The sequence below is a fragment of the Drosophila persimilis genome, unplaced genomic scaffold (genome assembly GCF_003286085.1).
Source record: "Drosophila persimilis strain 14011-0111.01,24,50 unplaced genomic scaffold, DperRS2 tig00000124-arrow-pilon, whole genome shotgun sequence".
Lineage (NCBI taxonomy): Eukaryota > Metazoa > Arthropoda > Insecta > Diptera > Drosophilidae > Drosophila > Drosophila persimilis.
Window position 1 is genome coordinate 10,808,360 of NW_020825294.1, and position 18,477 is coordinate 10,826,836.

General features: G+C 47.4%; 4 protein-coding genes across 7 annotated transcripts; 2 read left to right on the forward strand and 2 right to left on the reverse strand.

The window, feature by feature from the left end:
• Positions 1-1,091: 1,091 nt before the first annotated feature.
• On the reverse strand, positions 1,092-2,144 carry LOC6603383. Its single transcript, XM_002028333.2, has 3 exons — positions 1,838-2,144; positions 1,627-1,728; positions 1,092-1,333 (listed from the first exon to the last, which is right to left on the reverse strand). The coding sequence occupies exons 1-3, from the start codon at positions 2,090-2,092 to the stop codon at positions 1,193-1,195; spliced, it is 498 nt and encodes a 165-aa protein (XP_002028369.1). The 5' UTR covers positions 2,093-2,144; the 3' UTR covers positions 1,092-1,192.
• A 362-nt stretch (positions 2,145-2,506) lies between these two features.
• Positions 2,507-6,335, forward strand: LOC6603384 (exosome RNA helicase MTR4). The gene is made up of 2 exons (XM_026987949.1): positions 2,507-3,678; positions 3,739-6,335. The coding sequence occupies exons 1-2, from the start codon at positions 2,577-2,579 to the stop codon at positions 5,808-5,810; spliced, it is 3,174 nt and encodes a 1,057-aa protein (XP_026843750.1). The 5' UTR covers positions 2,507-2,576; the 3' UTR covers positions 5,811-6,335.
• Positions 6,336-6,692: 357 nt separating this feature from the next.
• LOC6603386 (acetylcholinesterase) lies at positions 6,693-17,903 on the reverse strand. 4 transcript variants are annotated; one of them, XM_026987950.1, is made up of 8 exons: positions 17,826-17,903; positions 13,722-13,897; positions 13,531-13,663; positions 12,710-13,138; positions 8,406-9,625; positions 8,035-8,346; positions 7,297-7,978; positions 6,693-7,232 (listed from the first exon to the last, which is right to left on the reverse strand). In XM_026987950.1, the coding sequence occupies exons 2-7, from the start codon at positions 13,889-13,891 to the stop codon at positions 7,393-7,395; spliced, it is 2,850 nt and encodes a 949-aa protein (XP_026843751.1). In that variant the 5' UTR covers positions 13,892-13,897; positions 17,826-17,903; the 3' UTR covers positions 6,693-7,232; positions 7,297-7,392. The 4 variants fall into 4 exon arrangements, with proteins under 4 accessions (XP_026843751.1, XP_026843754.1, XP_026843752.1 ...); XM_026987953.1 differs by having other exon boundaries at positions 17,839-17,878; XM_026987951.1 differs by lacking the exon at positions 17,826-17,903 and adding an exon at positions 17,369-17,642.
• On the forward strand, positions 10,562-12,700 carry LOC6603387 (P protein). The gene has a single exon (XM_002028337.2). The coding sequence runs from the start codon at positions 10,576-10,578 to the stop codon at positions 12,676-12,678; it is 2,103 nt and encodes a 700-aa protein (XP_002028373.1). The 5' UTR covers positions 10,562-10,575; the 3' UTR covers positions 12,679-12,700.
• Positions 17,904-18,477: the final 574 nt, after the last annotated feature.

The window sequence follows — 18,477 nt, forward strand, 5'->3', positions numbered from 1 at the left end:
TGAAGTAAGAGAAAACAATGTCATCGATGTTTGGAACAACGATGTTTTCTGTGCGCATCTGGATTTTCAGTAATTTGACGACACTGCAGACTGACGCACAAGGCACTTTGCTCAAACAGCAGTAGCATAAGTGTTCCTATTCCCCCGATTTTAATATTCCATTGAATAATTCCATCTAGATAGAACCCTCAACCCTGTTTACATAATTTTATCCGATTAAATAATCAATTTTCTATTGACTAGCTAATTTAAAATACTTGCTTTTATTAGATTTTGTTAAAAAAAAAGGTTTTAGCGAAAAGGTCACACAAAAAAACGTGAGTAATCAATTTTGATGTTCCGTTGAATACTGCTGGCTAACTAAGACTCTAAGCTCTGCCCACATAATTTTATTAAAGATTTTAGTTTTTAGTCCTTGCTTTTATTGTATTGTGTATAAAACAAAAAAGTTCAACAAAAAACAGTCGTAGTGTTGTCACGTCCATGTTGCGGGACATGCTGCTCGTTTCTCGGCACATATATAGAATGTTGCCGCAACACTTGTGCAAGTAAGAACATGCTTCTGCGACGAAAAATTTAATTTTGCAGTTTTCAATTAACTTGAATATATTTAAGCGTTTTAGATGTAATACGCAGCACTTTAAGTTGCATTTGAATTGGATTATTGATTTATTTAAAATTTGCCTACACTACATTTGACTCGTGCGTTATCGGATTGGACAGTGTTACCCCGTGGAAAATTTCCGAGCGCGCACAAATTCAAAAACGCGCGGAAGCGGTTTGGGGTTCGAATTGTGTCTGAAGCAGTCTCTTTTATGTAATGCCAAGCATTTTGAATGCCATCCTTGTGTTTGTTCTACATAAATTAGCTTATATGTTACTACTATATTGCATTTTTGTTGCACCTGGCTGCCAGATCGCGCTCGAAAACTCAACTAAAGGAAAACGGCCAATAGCCAAGCTCCAACCGAATAAGCACAGCTGCAATGTGCCTCCGCAGCGTTTTTTTCAGGTAATGCCAACAAAGAAAAACCCCGACGCAGCAGAAAAACGTCTTCCTCAGCACCGCCGCAATGACAAAACACTGCCACTCCCTCTCTTACATTTTGTTTCCATGTTTATTGCGATATTTGTTTTGCTATCATTAATTTACGTTTCAAACCTAGGAAAAGTCACCAAGATGCTCTCGAGCTTACAAAGGCGACTGCTTAAAGCCGCGGGCCGCATAATCAGCGGGTGCCGAGCGGTCCGACACACGGGGATAGCCCTCGTCACCGGGAACGCAGGACCTACGCGATGAAATCACACGCCAGCCCCCCTTGCGGGTCCAATCCTGCAAGGAAATGGTAACAGAAGGGAAAGGTGAGAGGTTTATAGAGGCATCATAGCTGAGGAAGCTAGAGGTCCCCTAAAATGAGGTAATGGTCAGAGGTTTGACTAGGGATATAGGGAGCAAATACTGCATTCAGTAATATGGTTCATTGATACAAGCAGAGATTGATGTCTGAAGACATCGGGCCAGAAAATCCTTCGAATCTGCAGCGACTTCATTCATATTATCCTTCTACTAGGTGTCCCGGTCCATTCCTTCTACCAATCAAGGGGATTCCCCCGCGGAGTACTCACATTCTGATTGTACTTGAAGTAGTAGGCGCCGGCATAGATGCCCGTGAGAGCCATCAGAGCCTTGCCAGTCCAGAAGCGTATCGTGTAGGCGCGCTGGAAGCCCTAAAAGTAGAACAGGAATCACTTAGAAAGCCAAAAAACAGGAGAAAATGTGCCGATTTGTGCGATTACATAATGCGACGGCGACGATGCCCGGCCGACTTTTACTCACCAGGGCTGGGGTTAGAACGTTGCAGAGCTTGTCCAGGGGGGCCCGGTAGAAGCGCTTAATGGGATTGTTCAGCTCCAGCTCGAGGGCGGGCACCTTTCGGGCGCCGTGGTGCAGCTCCTGGTCCTTCAGCCACTGTTTGCGCCAGGCCCGCTCGTCGCCAGTCATTCCAATCAGGCGCTCGCGCTCGCGGACCATGCGACCTGCAATGGCCATGGGCTTGACGCCGCCGGTATCAGAAGCTCCGCCAGCAACCATTTTGTGTTGTTTTATCTAGCTTTAAAAGCAAATTCGTTAAATGTAAAAAAAACCAGCGCAAATCGTGAAAATATTGAGACAGTGTGCCCGTTCTATCTAGACAAAATCAACTAAAAATCCTCTAGAGCGTTAAAAGAACAGCTGATTCTTGCCCATCGTTATCGTGGCTTCACATGTTTTATTGTTGTTGCGGAAACAAAATTGAGACAAAAAAAATCAAAGTCAATTATTTAAAATAAACCAGTTAAGTAGAAAATTGATTCATTAATTATTAAAATTATGTGGTAGGGCTGTATCTAGCAAGTAATATTCCACGGAATATAAAATCGAGGAGAATGTAGAATAGAAATTGAATTCGTCAGTATACGGTATATTAAAATGAGACGGAATATTTAGGTATATTTCTGAGGGTCGGACGGCATATTTTATCGTTAAATCCGCGGTCACACTGGCCTCTTTTTGATTAAAAAACCGAAAATACAGCATGGACATTGATGAGTTATTCGATTGCTTTACCGAAGTGCCACCGGAGAGCCTGGAGCCGCCCACTCCAGGTCCCAGCAAGGCTAAGTCAGCCACAGACAAAGCCGCCAAAAAGGCGCCAAAGCGTCCGGCCGACGACGCGGCCATTGGCGAAAAGCACGAGGAGCAAGAGCAACAGCAGCATGAGGAGGTGGCGGAGGAGGAAGCCACAAAGCGCTTGAAGAAGGAGGAAGAAGTTGCCGGCAAGAAGGGTGAAGATGCGGAGGAGGAGGATTTGGAGGAGGTGGTGCCCCTGGATGTGGATGATTCCGGCACTTTGGAGGCCCTGAACACACGCATCGTCACACACCTTCTGGAGGCGCCCGAGTCGTGCACCCACGAGGTGGCCGCCTACCCTGACCAAGAGTACATACCGCTGCAGCCGTTTGCCGGCATTCCGGCCAAGGAGTACCCCTTCGTGCTGGACCCTTTCCAGCGGCAGGCCATCCTCTGCATCGACAACTCCCAGAGCGTCCTGGTCTCGGCACATACCTCGGCGGGAAAGACCGTGGTGGCAGAGTACGCCATCGCCAAGTCCCTGGCAGCCAAGCAGCGCGTCATCTACACGACACCCATCAAGGCCCTGTCCAACCAGAAGTTCCGCGAGTTCACCGACGAGTTCAAGGACGTCGGCCTGGTCACCGGCGACGTGACCATCAATCCCTCGGCTTCGTGCCTCATCATGACCACCGAGATCCTCAGGAACATGCTGTACCGCGGCAGCGAGATTATGCGCGAGGTGGGCTGGGTGGTCTTTGACGAGATCCACTACATGCGCGACAAGGAGCGCGGCGTGGTGTGGGAGGAGACGCTCATCCTACTACCGGACAACGTGCGCTACGTCTTCCTCTCGGCCACCATCCCGAATGCCCGGCAGTTCGCCGAGTGGGTCTGCCACCTGCACAAGCAACCCTGTCATGTGGTCTACACGGACTACCGTCCCACGCCGCTGCAGCACTACATCTTCCCCGCCGGTGGCGACGGCATCCATCTAATTGTCGACGAAAAGGGGCAGTTCAAGGAGGACAACTTCACCACAGCCATGGCGGTGCTGGCCAATGCGGGTACGTACAGAGATTCATCATAGATTCCCCTACAAAAAATAACACCACTTTTTTTTTAAGGGGAGGCTGGCAAGGGCGATCAGAAGGGACGCAAGGGCGGCATCAAGGGCCACAATTCGGGACAGACGAACATCTTCAAGATCGTCAAGATGATCATGGAGCGCAACTTTGCCCCGGTGATCATTTTCTCGTTTAGCAAGAAGGACTGCGAGATCTTTGCCATGCAGATGGCCAAACTGGATTTCAACACGGCCGACGAGAAGAAGCTCGTGGACGAGGTCTTCAACAATGCCATGGACGTGCTCTCCGACGAGGATCGCCGCCTGCCGCAGGTGGAGAACGTTCTGCCGCTTCTGCGTCGAGGCATAGGCATCCATCACGGCGGTCTGCTGCCCATCCTGAAGGAGACCATTGAGATTCTGTTCGGCGAGGGCCTCATCAAGGCGCTCTTTGCCACCGAAACGTTTGCCATGGGCCTGAACATGCCGGCCAGAACGGTGCTCTTCACTGCTCCCCGCAAGTTCGATGGCAAGGATTTTCGCTGGATCAGCTCCGGGGAGTACATCCAGATGGCGGGTCGTGCCGGTCGTCGTGGCCTGGACGACAAGGGCATTGTCATCCTGATGATCGACGAGAAGGTCTCGCCGGCCGTGGGCCGGGACATAGTCCAGGGCAAGGCCGATCCCATCAACTCTGCCTTCCACTTGACCTATAACATGGTTCTAAACCTGCTGCGCGTGGAGGAGATCAATCCGGAGTACATGCTGGAGCGGAGCTTCTATCAGTTCCAGAACCAGGCTGCACTGCCCAGGCTCCACGACCAGGTGGAGCAGAAAACCATCGAGCTGAACAAGCTGAGTATCAAGGACGAGCACAACATTGCCTCCTATCACCACATCCGCGAGCAGCTGGAGAGCCATGGCAAACAGTTCCGGCAGTGGCTGACGCGACCCCAGTACCTGCTGCCCTTCCTGCAGCCCGGAAGACTGGTCAAAGTGTCGGCCGGAACCCAGGAGTACGACTGGGGAATTGTCCTTAACTTCAAGAAGCAAGATCAGAGCCGCAAGAACCCCCTCAAGAGTGAGCCCAGCGTCACCATCGACGTCCTGTTGCACGTGAGCGAGGCCGCCGCCAAGTCCGGCGACACTGAGCCCTGCCAACCCAACGAGCGCGGCTGCATGGAGGTCGTGCCGGTGGCCCACACGCTCATCACACAGATCAGTTCGATTCGGGTGTACTTTCCCAACGATTTGCGCAGCGCCGACAACCGGCGCGCCGTCCTGAAGACCATCCAGGAGGCCAAGAAGCGGTTCCCCTTGGGACCACCAGTGCTGAATCCCATCGATGATATGAACATCAAGGATCGCGAGTTCCGCGACATTGTCGATGCCATTGCCCAGTTTGAGTCGCGCCTCGAGGAGCATCCGCTGCACAATTCGGCCGAGCTGGGGCGCATCCACAAGCGCTACCAGGACAAGGTGAAGCTGCAGGCGCAGCTGACGGCCATCAAGGCGGAGCTGAAGGCCGCCCGCAGTCTGCTACAGATGGAGGAGCTGAAGCACCGCAAGCGCGTGCTCCGCCGGATGGGCTACTGCAAGCCGGGCGATGTCATCGAGTTCAAGGGCCGCGTGGCCTGCGAGCTGAGCTCGGCAGATGAGCTGCTCATGACCGAGATGATCTTCAATGGTGTGTTCAACGATCTGACCGCTCCCCAGGCGGTGGCACTGCTCTCGTGCTTCGTCTGCGACGAGAAGTCCCAAGAGGCCCCCAAGAGTGCAACAGAGCTCTCGGGACCTCTGCGCTCCATGCAGGATCTGGCCCGACGCATTGCCAAGGTGTCGTCCGAGTGCAAGCTGGAGCTGGACGCGGACAGCTATGTGGACAAGTTCAAGCCCTTCCTCATGGACGTGGTGCTGGCCTGGTGCAAGGGCTCCAGTTTCCTGGCCGTCTGCAAAATGACCGACATCTTCGAGGGCTCCATTATCCGCTGCATGCGTCGCCTGGAGGAGCTGCTGCGGCAGATGTGCCAGGCCTCCAAGACCATCGGCAACACGGACCTGGAGAACAAGTTCTCGGAGGGCATTCGACTGCTCAAGCGCGACATTGTCTTTGCCGCCTCGCTCTATCTATAAGAAAACACACATAATATTTAGATTTTCCCACTTTTCAAACATACATACAACTGATGTAGTTAATTAATCTAATCCTTGCGTTGACCCTGCTACCAGGGGTGGTTGTTGTAGGATCAGACATGTATATTTACAATACGCGAGAAGAGAAAAATATTTAATTTCCATTATGGAATATGTGAGAGGTCAAGCATTCTAAGTAATTTGATCAGTTATACGATCGACGGTGGCCTGATTTTCAAGAGTGTACCCTCAAAATGAAATGAATGAACTTTTGTACCTTTAGACCATAGAAGGATTTATAAATTCCCCGTTCCCTGAATACTTTATATTTTATCCCAAACCCGTATTGGATATAATAATATTTATACTAGTATTTGTACGGTATATTATTTTATTTCAGGACAAATACAATAAAATGAACTAAACTTAATAAAACATATGAAATGTAAATTATAGATTAAAGATTACGCTTTCAATCATGTAATGGATCTAGAACTATTTACACACAATAAACATGTACATGATGTATATGAAAACATAAAATTATTGGACGGTTCACACTGAATTTGTATGGTCATTGGTTGGCTTATATGCGACACATAAAACATATACAAAACCTACAACTAAATCTTAAGACAGATACACATATGTGGAAGGCACACAGGGGGGCTGATGGAGGGAGGGGATTTCTTAAAACTAAACATGGGGATGGGGGTAAGGTCCAGTAAAGACAACCACAAGACAAGGAATGAAGGCACTTTAGGTGTTGCTTTTGGACTTACAAATGATAAACTTATTCGAGTATATGGTTACGGACAGGACAGTGATTCGAACAAGATTTGTTCCCAATATCTTAACATTTTAATGAGTTATTATTGAAAATTCAGGTAAGGAATATTTATTTGTTCTAAGATGTTTGCATGTAGTTTACAATGTTATTCGACTTACTTATAGATGCCACATAATGGGTTTTAGAACTCTACAAGATTGAGTTGAAAATTGCTCTAGTTGAATGTCAGATCTGTCCCGAGTAGATCTCATTTGATCAGCTGCACAATATACCTTATTATAATTGATATAAATGAAAAGACTCCATTTGAATCTTCTAGTAGTTCTTTAGCTGCCTAAACTTGTTGAATAGAGAGCTTAAATAGAGCCTGTCCTTACTTCTAACTAAATGTATATACACTTATGGTCCAATTGTAAGGCTATGGAATGTCATTGATATGGATTTGTATTCGTTGGGTTATCGAACTTACAATAAAAGTACTCGTAAAACAAACAAAACCTAAAATATAAACTAAAATAAACTCGAAACTGAGATCTCAAAGATCTGTTTAAGCATAAAATTATACATAGATTATAAATTATGAAAACTAAATCGAAATGTTACACAAAAAGTCACTTAGCTCCAAGGAAGATCTAGAAAAATAACGAAATATTTAATAGACATAAGTGGGAGAGGAAATCTATCTGATTGACCTACTTCTTTGTCCGTTTCCTTGATCGACGAAAGGCTTATTGGTTGGTTGGATGGTTCGATTTACTCTCTAAGCGCATCCCGCGCTTAGAGAGCGGTTTCTTAGACGGAGGTCTGGGGCACGCCTTCTACCAGCTGTGTGCGTCGGGGTTGAGCCGCTGGCTGTGAGGACAGGGTGGCCGTCGTGGTGGTTGTCCGTGCCGAGGGTACAGGTGTGGTGCTCCGACTGCTCCCGGAGACGCTGGCAGGCGCTCTCTTGGTGGGCTCCGACTGCAGCTGAGGCACTGGCGTGCTGGAAAGGGGATGCAGCAGACGCTTCTCCTCGACGGGCCCCGCCTTGGCTGTCGTTCCGTTGGTCTGGGAGCGCGGCGTAGCCGCCCGCTCGGACTTGACCAGGCTGCCGTTGGTCTCCTTGAGGGAGATGCCTGACTTTAGTGACGCCTGACTGCCCGACTTCTGGGTGGTGGCCAGGGAGCTGGGCGATCGCAGCGATGTAGTGTCTGTGTGCGCCTTGCTGGCCAAGGTCTTGGACGAGGGCGAGTCCCGGTACTCGTAGATGTTGTCCCTCGAGCGCATGGCGTGGTGGTTGGTCACCATGTGGGCATTGTCCACGCCCCTTGGGTCCGGCTCGGGCTCCAGGCCCTCGCCATTGATGAACACATCCTCGTCGTAGAAGCGATCCGATTGCCTAGGGATGATTCACATAAGCAGGTGTTTCTTGGGACAAATCAATGCTCCACCTACCGCTTGGCGTTACGCCACATTATGCAGCAGATGACCACGAGTACGATGAGGAAGAAGCAGGTGACCGACATACTCCAGAAGGCTATTTGCAGCGGCTCCTTCGGCTCCCACCAGTACTCCGTGGTGGGGGGATATGTGGGCACCAGGACCCCGATGACAGTCGGCAAGTACTGCGTCCAGAAGGCGCACTCCGTCTGCCGGTAGTTGAGCAGAATGGACGAGTTGAAGGTGGTGTTGACGTTCAGGTAACGAATCTCGCCCTGGTAGGCTCGCTGGAAGTGCATGCCCAGCACCTGTTGGGGTGTCGGATTGCTGCGAAAAGAAACCAAATGGAAGTGAAATGCACTGGAAAAGTGCTCGTTGGTGCTTACCCATATCTGGCGAAGTTCGAATAGGTCTGCATGAAGAAGTGACTCATGTTGCGATCGTTGTCGGTCCACATGTTTCGCTGCAGGTGCTCCTTCTTGGGAAAGAACTCGGTGTCCATGAATGGGGCACCGGTGAGGAAGTAGCGTTCCGTGTCATGCGGATACTTGCGCCACTGAGGCAGATTGAGGGCCTCCACCGTGGTGTTCAGGACGTACATAAACACCGGGACCTTCTGCTCGAGCAGCAGCTTGACCATCTGATCCACCGGTGCGCGGTAGTACAGATCGCTCAGCATGTTGATGTACTGGTCCCGGATGATGGTGTTGTTGTTGGGATCCGGCCAGTACGTGTACATGTACTTGATGGCCTCGTAGACGCCGTTGGGGTTCAGGGTGTAGTTGTAGCGGAAGACGTGCTCCCGTATCTTCTGTTCGAAGAATCGTCCGTCCAGCTCGTAGTACGGCCCCAGTGACTCGTTCTGGGCCACAAGGAAGGCCGCCTCCTGGGTGGTCACCCCCGTCATGTACTGGATATTCCGATTGAATTTCCCAGCACGTATCAGAGTCTCCGGGGTCTGGGTGAGGAAGCGCCAGTCCTTCTCCCGCCAACCCTCGTACCAATCGTCGCCGGGCAGAGTGAAGTTGTGGTCCAGCACCGGTCCCCAGGGGAAACTGCCCACCTGCGGCGAGAACTCCGCGTTGCCCAGCTCGTAGAAGCTGCGTCCGGTGCGGAGACAGTTTACCAGCTTCCACGACGACTCAATGGAGCAGCCGAGCAGCTGGCCGAGTACTCGACTCGTGTTCTGCGCCCTGTACTTGTCCTGGATCAGCGCCCAGTCGGCCAGTGCCGAGCCGGACTGGGCAATCACTCGCTTCACCATGTGCCGCGTCTGCGGGGCGACCATCAGCAGGCCTGCCGAGGCTCCACCGGCTCCCGGGCCGAACAGCGTAATCGAGTCACGATCCCCGTTGAAGAACTCGATATTGTCGTGGATCCACCGCAGGGCCATTGCTTGATCCAGAATGCCGTAGTTTCCGGGCGAGTTCTCGTCGCCAGTCGAGAGGAAGCCCAGGGCTCCCAGTCGATAGTTGAGCGTTACCACGACCACGTCGTAGAAGGAGGCCAGTATGTGACCCTGGAACAGGTTGGAGGCGCCGCGAATGAACTCTCCTCCATGGATGTAAACCATCACGGGATACTTTTGGGCCACGCCAGCGCCAGTCTGCCAATGAGAAGAGATAATCAAGTCGCATTTCATACGTTTTTATATTCTAAAATGCTTTTTATACCCGGTATTCAAAGAGTATGCGGGTATGCTAGATTCGCGTAGAAGAAATATAACATCTCCGAACATATAAAGTATAGATAAACTTCGTTACCATCAATAACCAAGTCAATATAGCCATGTCAAAAACTATATCCTAGAACACCCAAATTTGATATCACACTAAATCAAGTTGGTTTTAAAATTTGTCCAGGCGTTTTCCGCCAATACAATGCGAAAATCTTAAGGTACGAGAAAGTCGAAAAGGCAGAAACATGAAGAGTTATCATATCTAATATAATGCAGATTTTCTCCCATAAGAAAGATGATTGTTGATAAAAGTTGTTCCTCAAAGTCTCTGTAAAAGTCCTACTAAGCTATTTGTTAAGGAAATATAAAGTGATTTATGGAAAAATATGAGGTGATAAAGTAAAAAAGCACAAAGCGACCCGTAAGTTCGCGACCAGTACTTAGAGATAATTTGTTTTGTAAATACACGATGGAAACCTACATTAATCCTCTTTTAAAATAAATGAATACTTTGGAATATTCTGTTCCGTTCCGCAGATTTTTCCATTTTACTAGATTAAGCCAAAGCCGATTTCTATTTTGTGTACGTTCGCGACCACATGTTTATTGCTATCATTAAGAAAGCTTAAAATTGGATGACCCCGTCTTTTGTACTAAACATAGAGCTAACAAAATTCTATCGCCCAACTTGCTTACTATTACTACCTGCTCACTCGATACTTTATATTGTAGCAAAGTAACTTACTTGTATTTGGAGTTTCTCTATTCTTAATCACTCTATTTAGTTCTTTTTGACTTAACTATCAAATATCTTTTATCTCTATCTTTTATTATGCTCTTTCGGAGCATGTATTTCGAGTAGGACATAAAGAAGAAGCATGCCTTCTTGGCTAAATATTTTTTGCAAATCCCGATCAGAATCAAGACCCGAACAACCGGATCAAGCAGAAGAGGACAAGGAAGACAGTAGTATACTTCTTCGTCGAATCTATGTTATCACCAAGATAACCATTTTGATTTTTCTATGGCTGTTCTTCACCATTTGTCTGATTACAAGTCCAGCCGAAGAAGTACCTAAATCCTTGGTGACCATATTACCCAATCAGACGGTTGTTAGAAAGTTGAAGCCACTGCCCCACAATGATATAGAAATTCAACTGGAGGGACCCATTGACAAAGATCTCACGGACCATATGGATAACGAGGACGATGCGAGTTATGTGGGTGTTCGGGTTGAGCGTCGCGACTCGAAACTGAACGTCACGTATGTGCAGACTGACTTGTGGAAAGTTTATATCGACAAGTCGGAAAAACATTTTGTATCGGATGAGATCTATATGAAAGTCACGCAGGCAAATGACCAGAAAGACGCAGAGGTGGTCGTATCATTCAAGAGCTACAGCGCGGAGCCGGTTTCACTTCTCATTCAGGTGAACACCATGCCTGTGGACAAAGAAAAGGGGGTGATTTATGCGGGGCTTCTGCTCATCTTCCTGTACGTGCTAATCATCTGGGAGATTACGGATCGGACGTTCGCTGCCCTTATGGTATCATCGGCCTCCCTCGCTGTCCTGGCCGCCATGGGGGCGCGACCCTCCCTGGAAACCATCGTGTCCTGGATTGACTTCGATACCCTTATGCTGCTGCTGGGAATGATGATCATGGTGGCCATCCTATCGGAGACAGGGGTGTTCGACTACCTGGCAGTGTTCGCCTATCGCATGTCCAGCGGTAATGCCTGGCCCCTCATGTTCTTCCTGTGCTTTTTCACCGGAAGCTTATCCGCGTTCCTGGACAATGTGACGATGGTGCTGCTGATGGTGCCCGTCACGATTCGGCTCTGCGAAGTGATGGCTGTGCGCACAACTCTGGTGCTGATCGTGATCGTGATCTACTCGAACATCGGCGGCACTCTGACGCCAGTGGGGGATCCGCCAAACGTGATCATAGCCACCGATAACGATGTGGTGAAGGACGGCATTGACTTCTTCAACTTCACGTTGCACATGTTTCCAGGCGTGCTTGTCTGCATGTGCACTTCATTCATTATTTTATATTTTATCATCCGCAAGAAGCTGTTTATAGTCGACGTGGACCCAATGACCCACGCCATCAAGACGCTGGAGAGGGAGGCGGAGAAAGTGTCACCCACCACGGCAGACGAGGATGCACTTCGTCAAGATATCCTGAAACGCATCGCAGAGCTGAAGGCTAAGGACAAGGCGAAGAACAGGGCTACGATAGCCATGCTAGCGCCAGTCGACAACTACTTCGAGACCCTGGGCGCGTTGGAAGTAAAGTACAGAATTCGGAACAAGCCGCTCCTGATTAAGTGCTGCATTGCCTTGGGGTTCGCCATTGCCCTATTCTTTCTCCACTCGTTGCCATTCCTGGCCGGCGCTTCGCTGGCGTGGATAGCCATGCTTGCAGCCCTTCTGCTGCTCATTCTGGCCAACAAGGAGGCCATGGATGTAATTCTCCTCCATGTGGAGTGGTCCACACTGCTCTTCTTTGCCGCCCTCTTCGTCATGATAGAAGCCATGTCCGAACTGGGCCTCATCCAATGGATAGGAGACATCACGGTCGGTGTGATCCTGAGCGTGGACAAGAAGAACCAGTTGACCGTTGCCCTCATGATGCTGCTTTGGATCACCGCATTGACCTCCGCCTTTGTCGACAACATACCCATCACCCAGATGATGCTCAAGCTGACCGTCCAGCTGGCCAAGAACAAGAAGCTCAACCTGCCGCTGTCCCCTCTCATCTGGGCGCTGTCCTTTGGCGCCTGCTTTGGGGGAAATGGTACACTGATCGGCGCCTCGGCCAACGTAGTCACCGCGGGACTGGCCCAGCAGCATGGCTATAAGATCTCCTTCATGACCTTCTTTCTTGTTGGCTTTCCCGTGATGATATTCACGGTAATAATTGCCTCTATATATCTCCTTATTTCACATTGCGTATTTTCCTGGCATAAGCAATAAATAGATAAATGAAGTATCAAATACAACTAACCTTTGGCGAATAAACATTCAAGTACAGGCAATCCTCGTCCATGTCCATCACTCCCTTGGTGGCGCCCGTGTATCGTACTGGCTGGGGACAGGCGGGACCAAAGTCCACAGCCTGGAGCAGCTGCCAGCCGCGATGGGCTCGCGGCGGCTTGAAGCGCCCCTCGAAGGTGGGCGGCAGGGCATAGGGTATGCCCAGGAATGCCGAGCACTCGCCCATCACTCGATCCACGGTAGAGTGGTAGGGCCTGTAAAACGACTTGGGGTCAGGGTTGTCGTACATGTAGACCTTGAAGCCCTGCACCTGTCCGTAGTTGGTTGTCACGAACACATCTCGATCCAGAGTCAGCGAGTCCCGACGCTGCTTCCCCTGCAAATCCTCACGCCAACCGGCCAGCACTCCCGGGAACTGAGTCCGAGCATTGGGATCGTTCTGTAAGAGGGGCAATAGATAGATTGAGACCATCAGTTTCATCGTTCTGTGATGAGTACAGAGCCACAAAGCTGATCATTGCAGCGGAAACATGTGTAATTGATTAAGTCGAATCGCTTTCGGCTCCATTCGATGGAATGAAAACTTAATTAAGATTATTGCATTGATAGGACAGTCATCCGTGGATTGGGCGCGTACCGTACTCCGTCTCTCAATGGGTTCTCATTGTTCGTTTATGGATCGTTTCAGTTCTGTTCTGTCTTATGGGGTCAATTCGTTTTTTGTCAACAAATTAATTGATTAAGCGCGAGTGTGCTCTTTTTGAGTTTTTGGATGGGTAGGTGAGCACCAAGACATCGTAATTTTCGAAAATATATCAGCCGACAGCTTACCGGATCAAAGCGAAAACGATCCTCATTCGGCATGCCCTGCGGATACTGGCCGGGGGGATTCCTTCCTGGATAGTTGGCACCAAATCCGTTCGGCTGGTAATGGCCATAGCGTCGATCGTTGAAGGTGTAAGTTCTGCAAATATTCACCATAAGTGAGACAATAATTAGGATGAACCAATGGGCTGACTCGCCTGTAATCCGGGTCCCCTGGATTGGGCCAATGATAGTCGACGCCGGGGCGCGAATAGAATCTGGGATCTCTCGTCTGTCCCCCAACCAGTGGGCCCAGGGAGGCCACAACCAGAAAGAGAATGGCTGTGAGCCACTTCGATTTATCGCGATATTTCAGCTTGTGCATCATGGTGGACTGAAATAAACAATTTCAAAGTTATGTATATTATACGTTCTCGACTCGACATAGTCTCCGCAATAATACATTTGCGGGGACTATGAGAATATAAACAAATGTAACGAAAAACAAATATCGGTGCGGAGTAAGAGTGAACAAACTGGTTTTGCATTACGTCGTTTGCTTGGCTCCATCGCCGTCTCCAATCTCCACGCTCCGATGTTAGAAGAAAACCGAGAGACCGAGAGACCGACAAACCCGTTTCAAAGATGGATAGAAAAATGCTCTAAAAATAAGTTACAGCATAAGACGCGATTTTAAATTGGAGCTCTCCAACTCCGGACAGCAGTGGGGAATGTGCAGTATGGGAGTTTCGAGTTTCGAGCTTCGATGGAGCCGACCGACCCATTGCACTGGCGATTACGTGCATTGTCTGGGGCGCTGGAAATGGCGTCAATGGGTTAATTGTTATGGAGTGAAGGCGAAAGGTCATTGCTTCAAATTGGCTCAAGTCGAATGGAGAGGGGACAGGGCGTCGGAGACCATAATCGGATTGTCGCCGATTGTGTGGAGAATGATTGGGAATTCAATCAAATATTTGTATGATAAAAGTGGAAGTCATAAGGATTATTCATTAAAGATTCTTCCCTAACCAGTAAAGTCTAAAACAGTCCTAGAAGATATCTCGATAATAGATAGCAGAACAGATACAAAGCCACGATCCTCTAGCATAGCAACCATATCCACCGGCTACTGAGGGGAACCCAAGGGATAAACAGTGCCGCTCAAAAGTAAAATCTGTATATAGTGATATCTTTTCGACCAAATTGTCGATTTTTATGAAATAATTGTTTATTGATCAAGATTGTGGTTGTTTTTCCATTGAAATATGTACAGCTGCGCCGAAAAAAATAGCACCAGTGGACTAATGTGTCTATATTGACGGATTTTGCTTAAGCAATGGTTCTAATGAACGTTGTTAAGACTATTATATAAACTTTATGGTATAATTTATCGTATCCCAGAGCACTGGCATAATTCGCAAACTCCAAATGAAAATATTTGAAAAGAGAAGAATTTTATCAGAAATTTGGGCACCAACAAAAATAGCACCAATTACAAAGAAATCAAAAAACTATAAAATACAAGGAAACTTTCCAAATTTTTTTGTAAAATATGTTTCTTTAGTTGTATTTAAAGGTTGGCGTTTTGTTGTAAAACCTTTGACAGCAACAACAGCAGCTCAGCATATTGGCATTAAAGCTCACCTCATTTTCGCATCTTTTCCTTGGGATATTGATCCACGAACCATGCAGAATACCCCAAACATGTTTAATGTTCTTTGATTCCGCATTAGAAACATATTTTTTAGCTTGACCCAAAACATTAGCAATGGGGTTCACGTCTGGAGACTGAACAGGCCAATCTATTGCACTAAGTGAATTGTGCTCGAACCACTTTCGAGCTTTCTTTCTAGTTCGTTTTGGGTCATTTTCCTGCTGGAAGACACAAAACAACTCTCTTTCGTATTCTGCATAAAGCAGAATCACTGTTTCTTTGGTATTGACATAGACATGTTGATCCATAATGGGGTTGTGCCATGTATTGGTTCACCTGCCTAGTACGAAAATCATGCCCATACGATTTTGCTTGCTTTTCTATGTCTAATGAATTTACATGTGAGTCAGGGGGTTGTATTCTGCATTCGGTAGTCGTTTCACACAAGAACAAGACCCTTTTACACCAAAAAATAAATTTTGGCTTTATTCGGACCACAGGATGTTTATCCATTTTTCTTGGCTCAACTTTAGTGCTATTTTGCATACCAAACTTTTTTTGCCCCATGCCTTTCCGTGAAAAGTGAAATTTTCCTCGTACTACGAGTACCCATTTTACGTTCTTGTATACAAGATCTAACTTTCCTGGTACTTGACGATTTTTTAAGATCCTTGCTTTAGCTCTGGTGCCGACTTAAATGGGTCCTCCTTGCTCTCACGAACCAGTAGTTTTAGCAGAAATGGGGATATCGCGGCCTTTCTTGCACGTGATTCTTGTTGGAAACATATTTCTAAGGATTGCCAAACATTTCTTTCGAACAACCGACAATTTGCCCCACCTTAGCATAGGTCCTGCCTTCTGAAATGAAAGTTTTGATCCTTTGGCTTTTTTCTTCACTTTACTGCTTTCCAAGACCCATAACTACTTAAATTTTGTAACTTTCTTGTCACAATCACCTGAAGCCACCGATTTTTAATTCGATCAAGAACTTAAAATATCAAGAAGCTCAGAAAAGTAGAAGCTTTTACATAAAACAGTTACTGGTGCTATTTTTGTTGGTGCTCTATTTCGCTCTTCTTTCGCAAAATTGCCTAATGTTATATGAACCGTTAGAATTGAGAGAGTAAGAACACTTCTCTCAGAGAGGAGACATATAAAGCTACATTATATTGCAGTAAAGTCCAGCAAATGTTGGACAGTGGTCTTGTTTTGAACGCATAAAGACGGTCGTCCCTACTGGTGCTATTTTTTTCGGCGCCACTGTATGTGGTTTCGGTAGAATGTCAGGAAAGTGCTTTTAAGTCGTAACTATGTTGAGGAACAACTTGATTTGATTTTCATTTGGACATGCCAAGCAATACAAATATATTAACACACAAGAAACGAAACAATGGAATGGTACACTTTAAACACTTTCGCGACTCACTGTACTTCCTGTCTGCAACCCAAAACAAAAAGTGGGAGAACGAACCGAGACACCTGGCTGTCCAAAAACGGTTAAATTCGAATAGCATTTTGTTGGTGGCACTTGATTGGCAATGCCGGGCCACATGCCGTGGCAGGCGATGTCGATGCCCCTCCGTTGCATGTAAACTGGCACAAGGACTCACACAGATGCATGCCACTTTCAATGTGTATGTGTGTGTGTGCGTGCAGTGCATTAACCTGGTGCAACACTCGTAAGATGCCTCAAGTTACGGAGCGCAGCGGCTCGGTTACTCAACCCCAATGTCCAATGTGGAAAGAAGATTCTTATTAAATTTACGGAAGTGCAAACGCCTGCAGAAAAGTGCCGAAAGTGCCGAGTTTTGGTTTCAAATGAGACTTGCGGGAGTTTTCATATCGGATTTCATGTCGTAAGCAACCGACTTGTTGTTCTGTTCCCATAGCGAGGGAGGGGTGGTTGTTATTGCAGCTCTGCTCGGTTGTTCGGTTGTTCGGTGATTCGTTATTCGTTCTTCGTTGCTGGGTGAATCATTTGCAGTAGTTTTGCCTTTTTCGCAATCCCCAAAGCAAACAAAACCCGTGGAACGCACCGATAACGCTGAAAGTGAAGCGCAGGTGTACGTGTATGCGTATCTAGAAGTACGAGTACGGGATGTCTGCATCTGTGTCTATCACTGTGTGTGTGTGTTGGCCCACTGATATTGATATTGATATTGTTGGTGTTGTGGTTGTGGTTGTGCGCTACCTTAATCTCACTTCTCTTACAGTTATGCTCCAATTGATGACGTTGCCGTGGAAACTTGTTGCTGGCTGGCTGGTCCGCAATGCGAGTGTTTTCACTATCTAATCGCAATTTTCAAGCATTTCCATTCAAATGTTTCACACACAAGCAAAAAACCACGAAAACTTTCATAGCCAACGCCCCGAACGGGGGGGGGGGAAATCAAATCAAAAAGTAGTGCTCAAAAACTTCAGCCAGCAAGAAACAAGAAAAAAACGTAACGCAGGCCGCCGCTCGCAGCCGAAATGACCGTTTTGAGTCAGAGATATACTCGTAGTCCAGGTAGCCAGCCGAACGTAATGCCGTCAAAACGGGCCAAGAAGCAGTCTCACTCTCTCACAAACACACACACAAACTCTGACGTTGCGGCTTTGTTAACACTCTCACATACACACTCAGACACGCTTGAACTTGTTGTTACCAACAAATCGGTTGACTCACACGAACGACACACCTGAGTGCGACTGAGGTACTACGGAACGCGCGCAGCTTGGGCTTGCAACCATTCAACCGACCGCTCTCCCATTCAAAATTCGAATGAATCCACGCAACAAACCTGCACCCACGAGCACTCAGTAGTTGAGTTTTCTTTGGGTTTTGTTGTAAACTTTTTTTAAATTTGAAAAATTTTCCCGCGCTACACAACCGCACAGCTCAAAAGTTGCGGTGGTATGACCGAATACCGCTATCGATACTATCGACTAAGCACGAGAGAGAAATTGTTTGAAAGTGAATGATTGATACAAATTTAAACGCAAGTTTCTATACTCTATGTTCTTTTATATTCCCTTAAAAATGAAATTGATGAAATATACACCGTAAATATACTTGCAGCTCAATTTAGTCGTCAAAATATACCTATGCCCACCCTACCTGACATAAGCATACCATGCGCCCACTTCCACTAGCATGTTAAGAGCCGATAAATTTGAATTTGAGTTAACTAATTTTTTTATATTAATGAAAAACTATAAATTAAGTCATGGCCAAACTGTACTTTTACTTTATTTTAACCTCTCAAATTTTTAAACATTCATTGGACTACTTTGGCTATGGGTCGAAGTCGCCATTACAATATGGCGAAGCAATTTGG

Excerpts from the sequence above, each read along its gene's own strand:
- LOC6603383 (XM_002028333.2), bottom strand. The coding sequence starts at position 2,092 with ATGGTTGCTGGCGGAGCTTCTGATACCGGCGGCGTCAAGCCCATGGCC. Across the intron at positions 1,729-1,837 it reads ACGTTCTAACCCCAGCCCTG|GGCTTCCAGCGCGCCTACAC; the intron begins GTGAGTAAAAGT and ends TTCTACTTTTAG. Across the intron at positions 1,334-1,626 it reads ACTTCAAGTACAATCAGAAT|GATTGGACCCGCAAGGGGGG; the intron begins GTGAGTACTCCG and ends ATTTCCTTGCAG.
- LOC6603387 (XM_002028337.2), top strand. The coding sequence starts at position 10,576 with ATGCCTTCTTGGCTAAATATTTTTTGCAAATCCCGATCAGAATCAAGA.
- LOC6603384 (XM_026987949.1), top strand. The coding sequence starts at position 2,577 with ATGGACATTGATGAGTTATTCGATTGCTTTACCGAAGTGCCACCGGAG. Across the intron at positions 3,679-3,738 it reads GGCGGTGCTGGCCAATGCGG|GGGAGGCTGGCAAGGGCGAT; the intron begins GTACGTACAGAG and ends TTTTTTTTTAAG.
- LOC6603386 (XM_026987950.1), bottom strand. The coding sequence starts at position 13,891 with ATGATGCACAAGCTGAAATATCGCGATAAATCGAAGTGGCTCACAGCC. Across the intron at positions 13,139-13,530 it reads ATCGTTTTCGCTTTGATCCG|AACGATCCCAATGCTCGGAC; the intron begins GTAAGCTGTCGG and ends CCCCTCTTACAG. Across the intron at positions 8,347-8,405 it reads TCGAACTTCGCCAGATATGG|CAATCCGACACCCCAACAGG; the intron begins GTAAGCACCAAC and ends TTCTTTTCGCAG.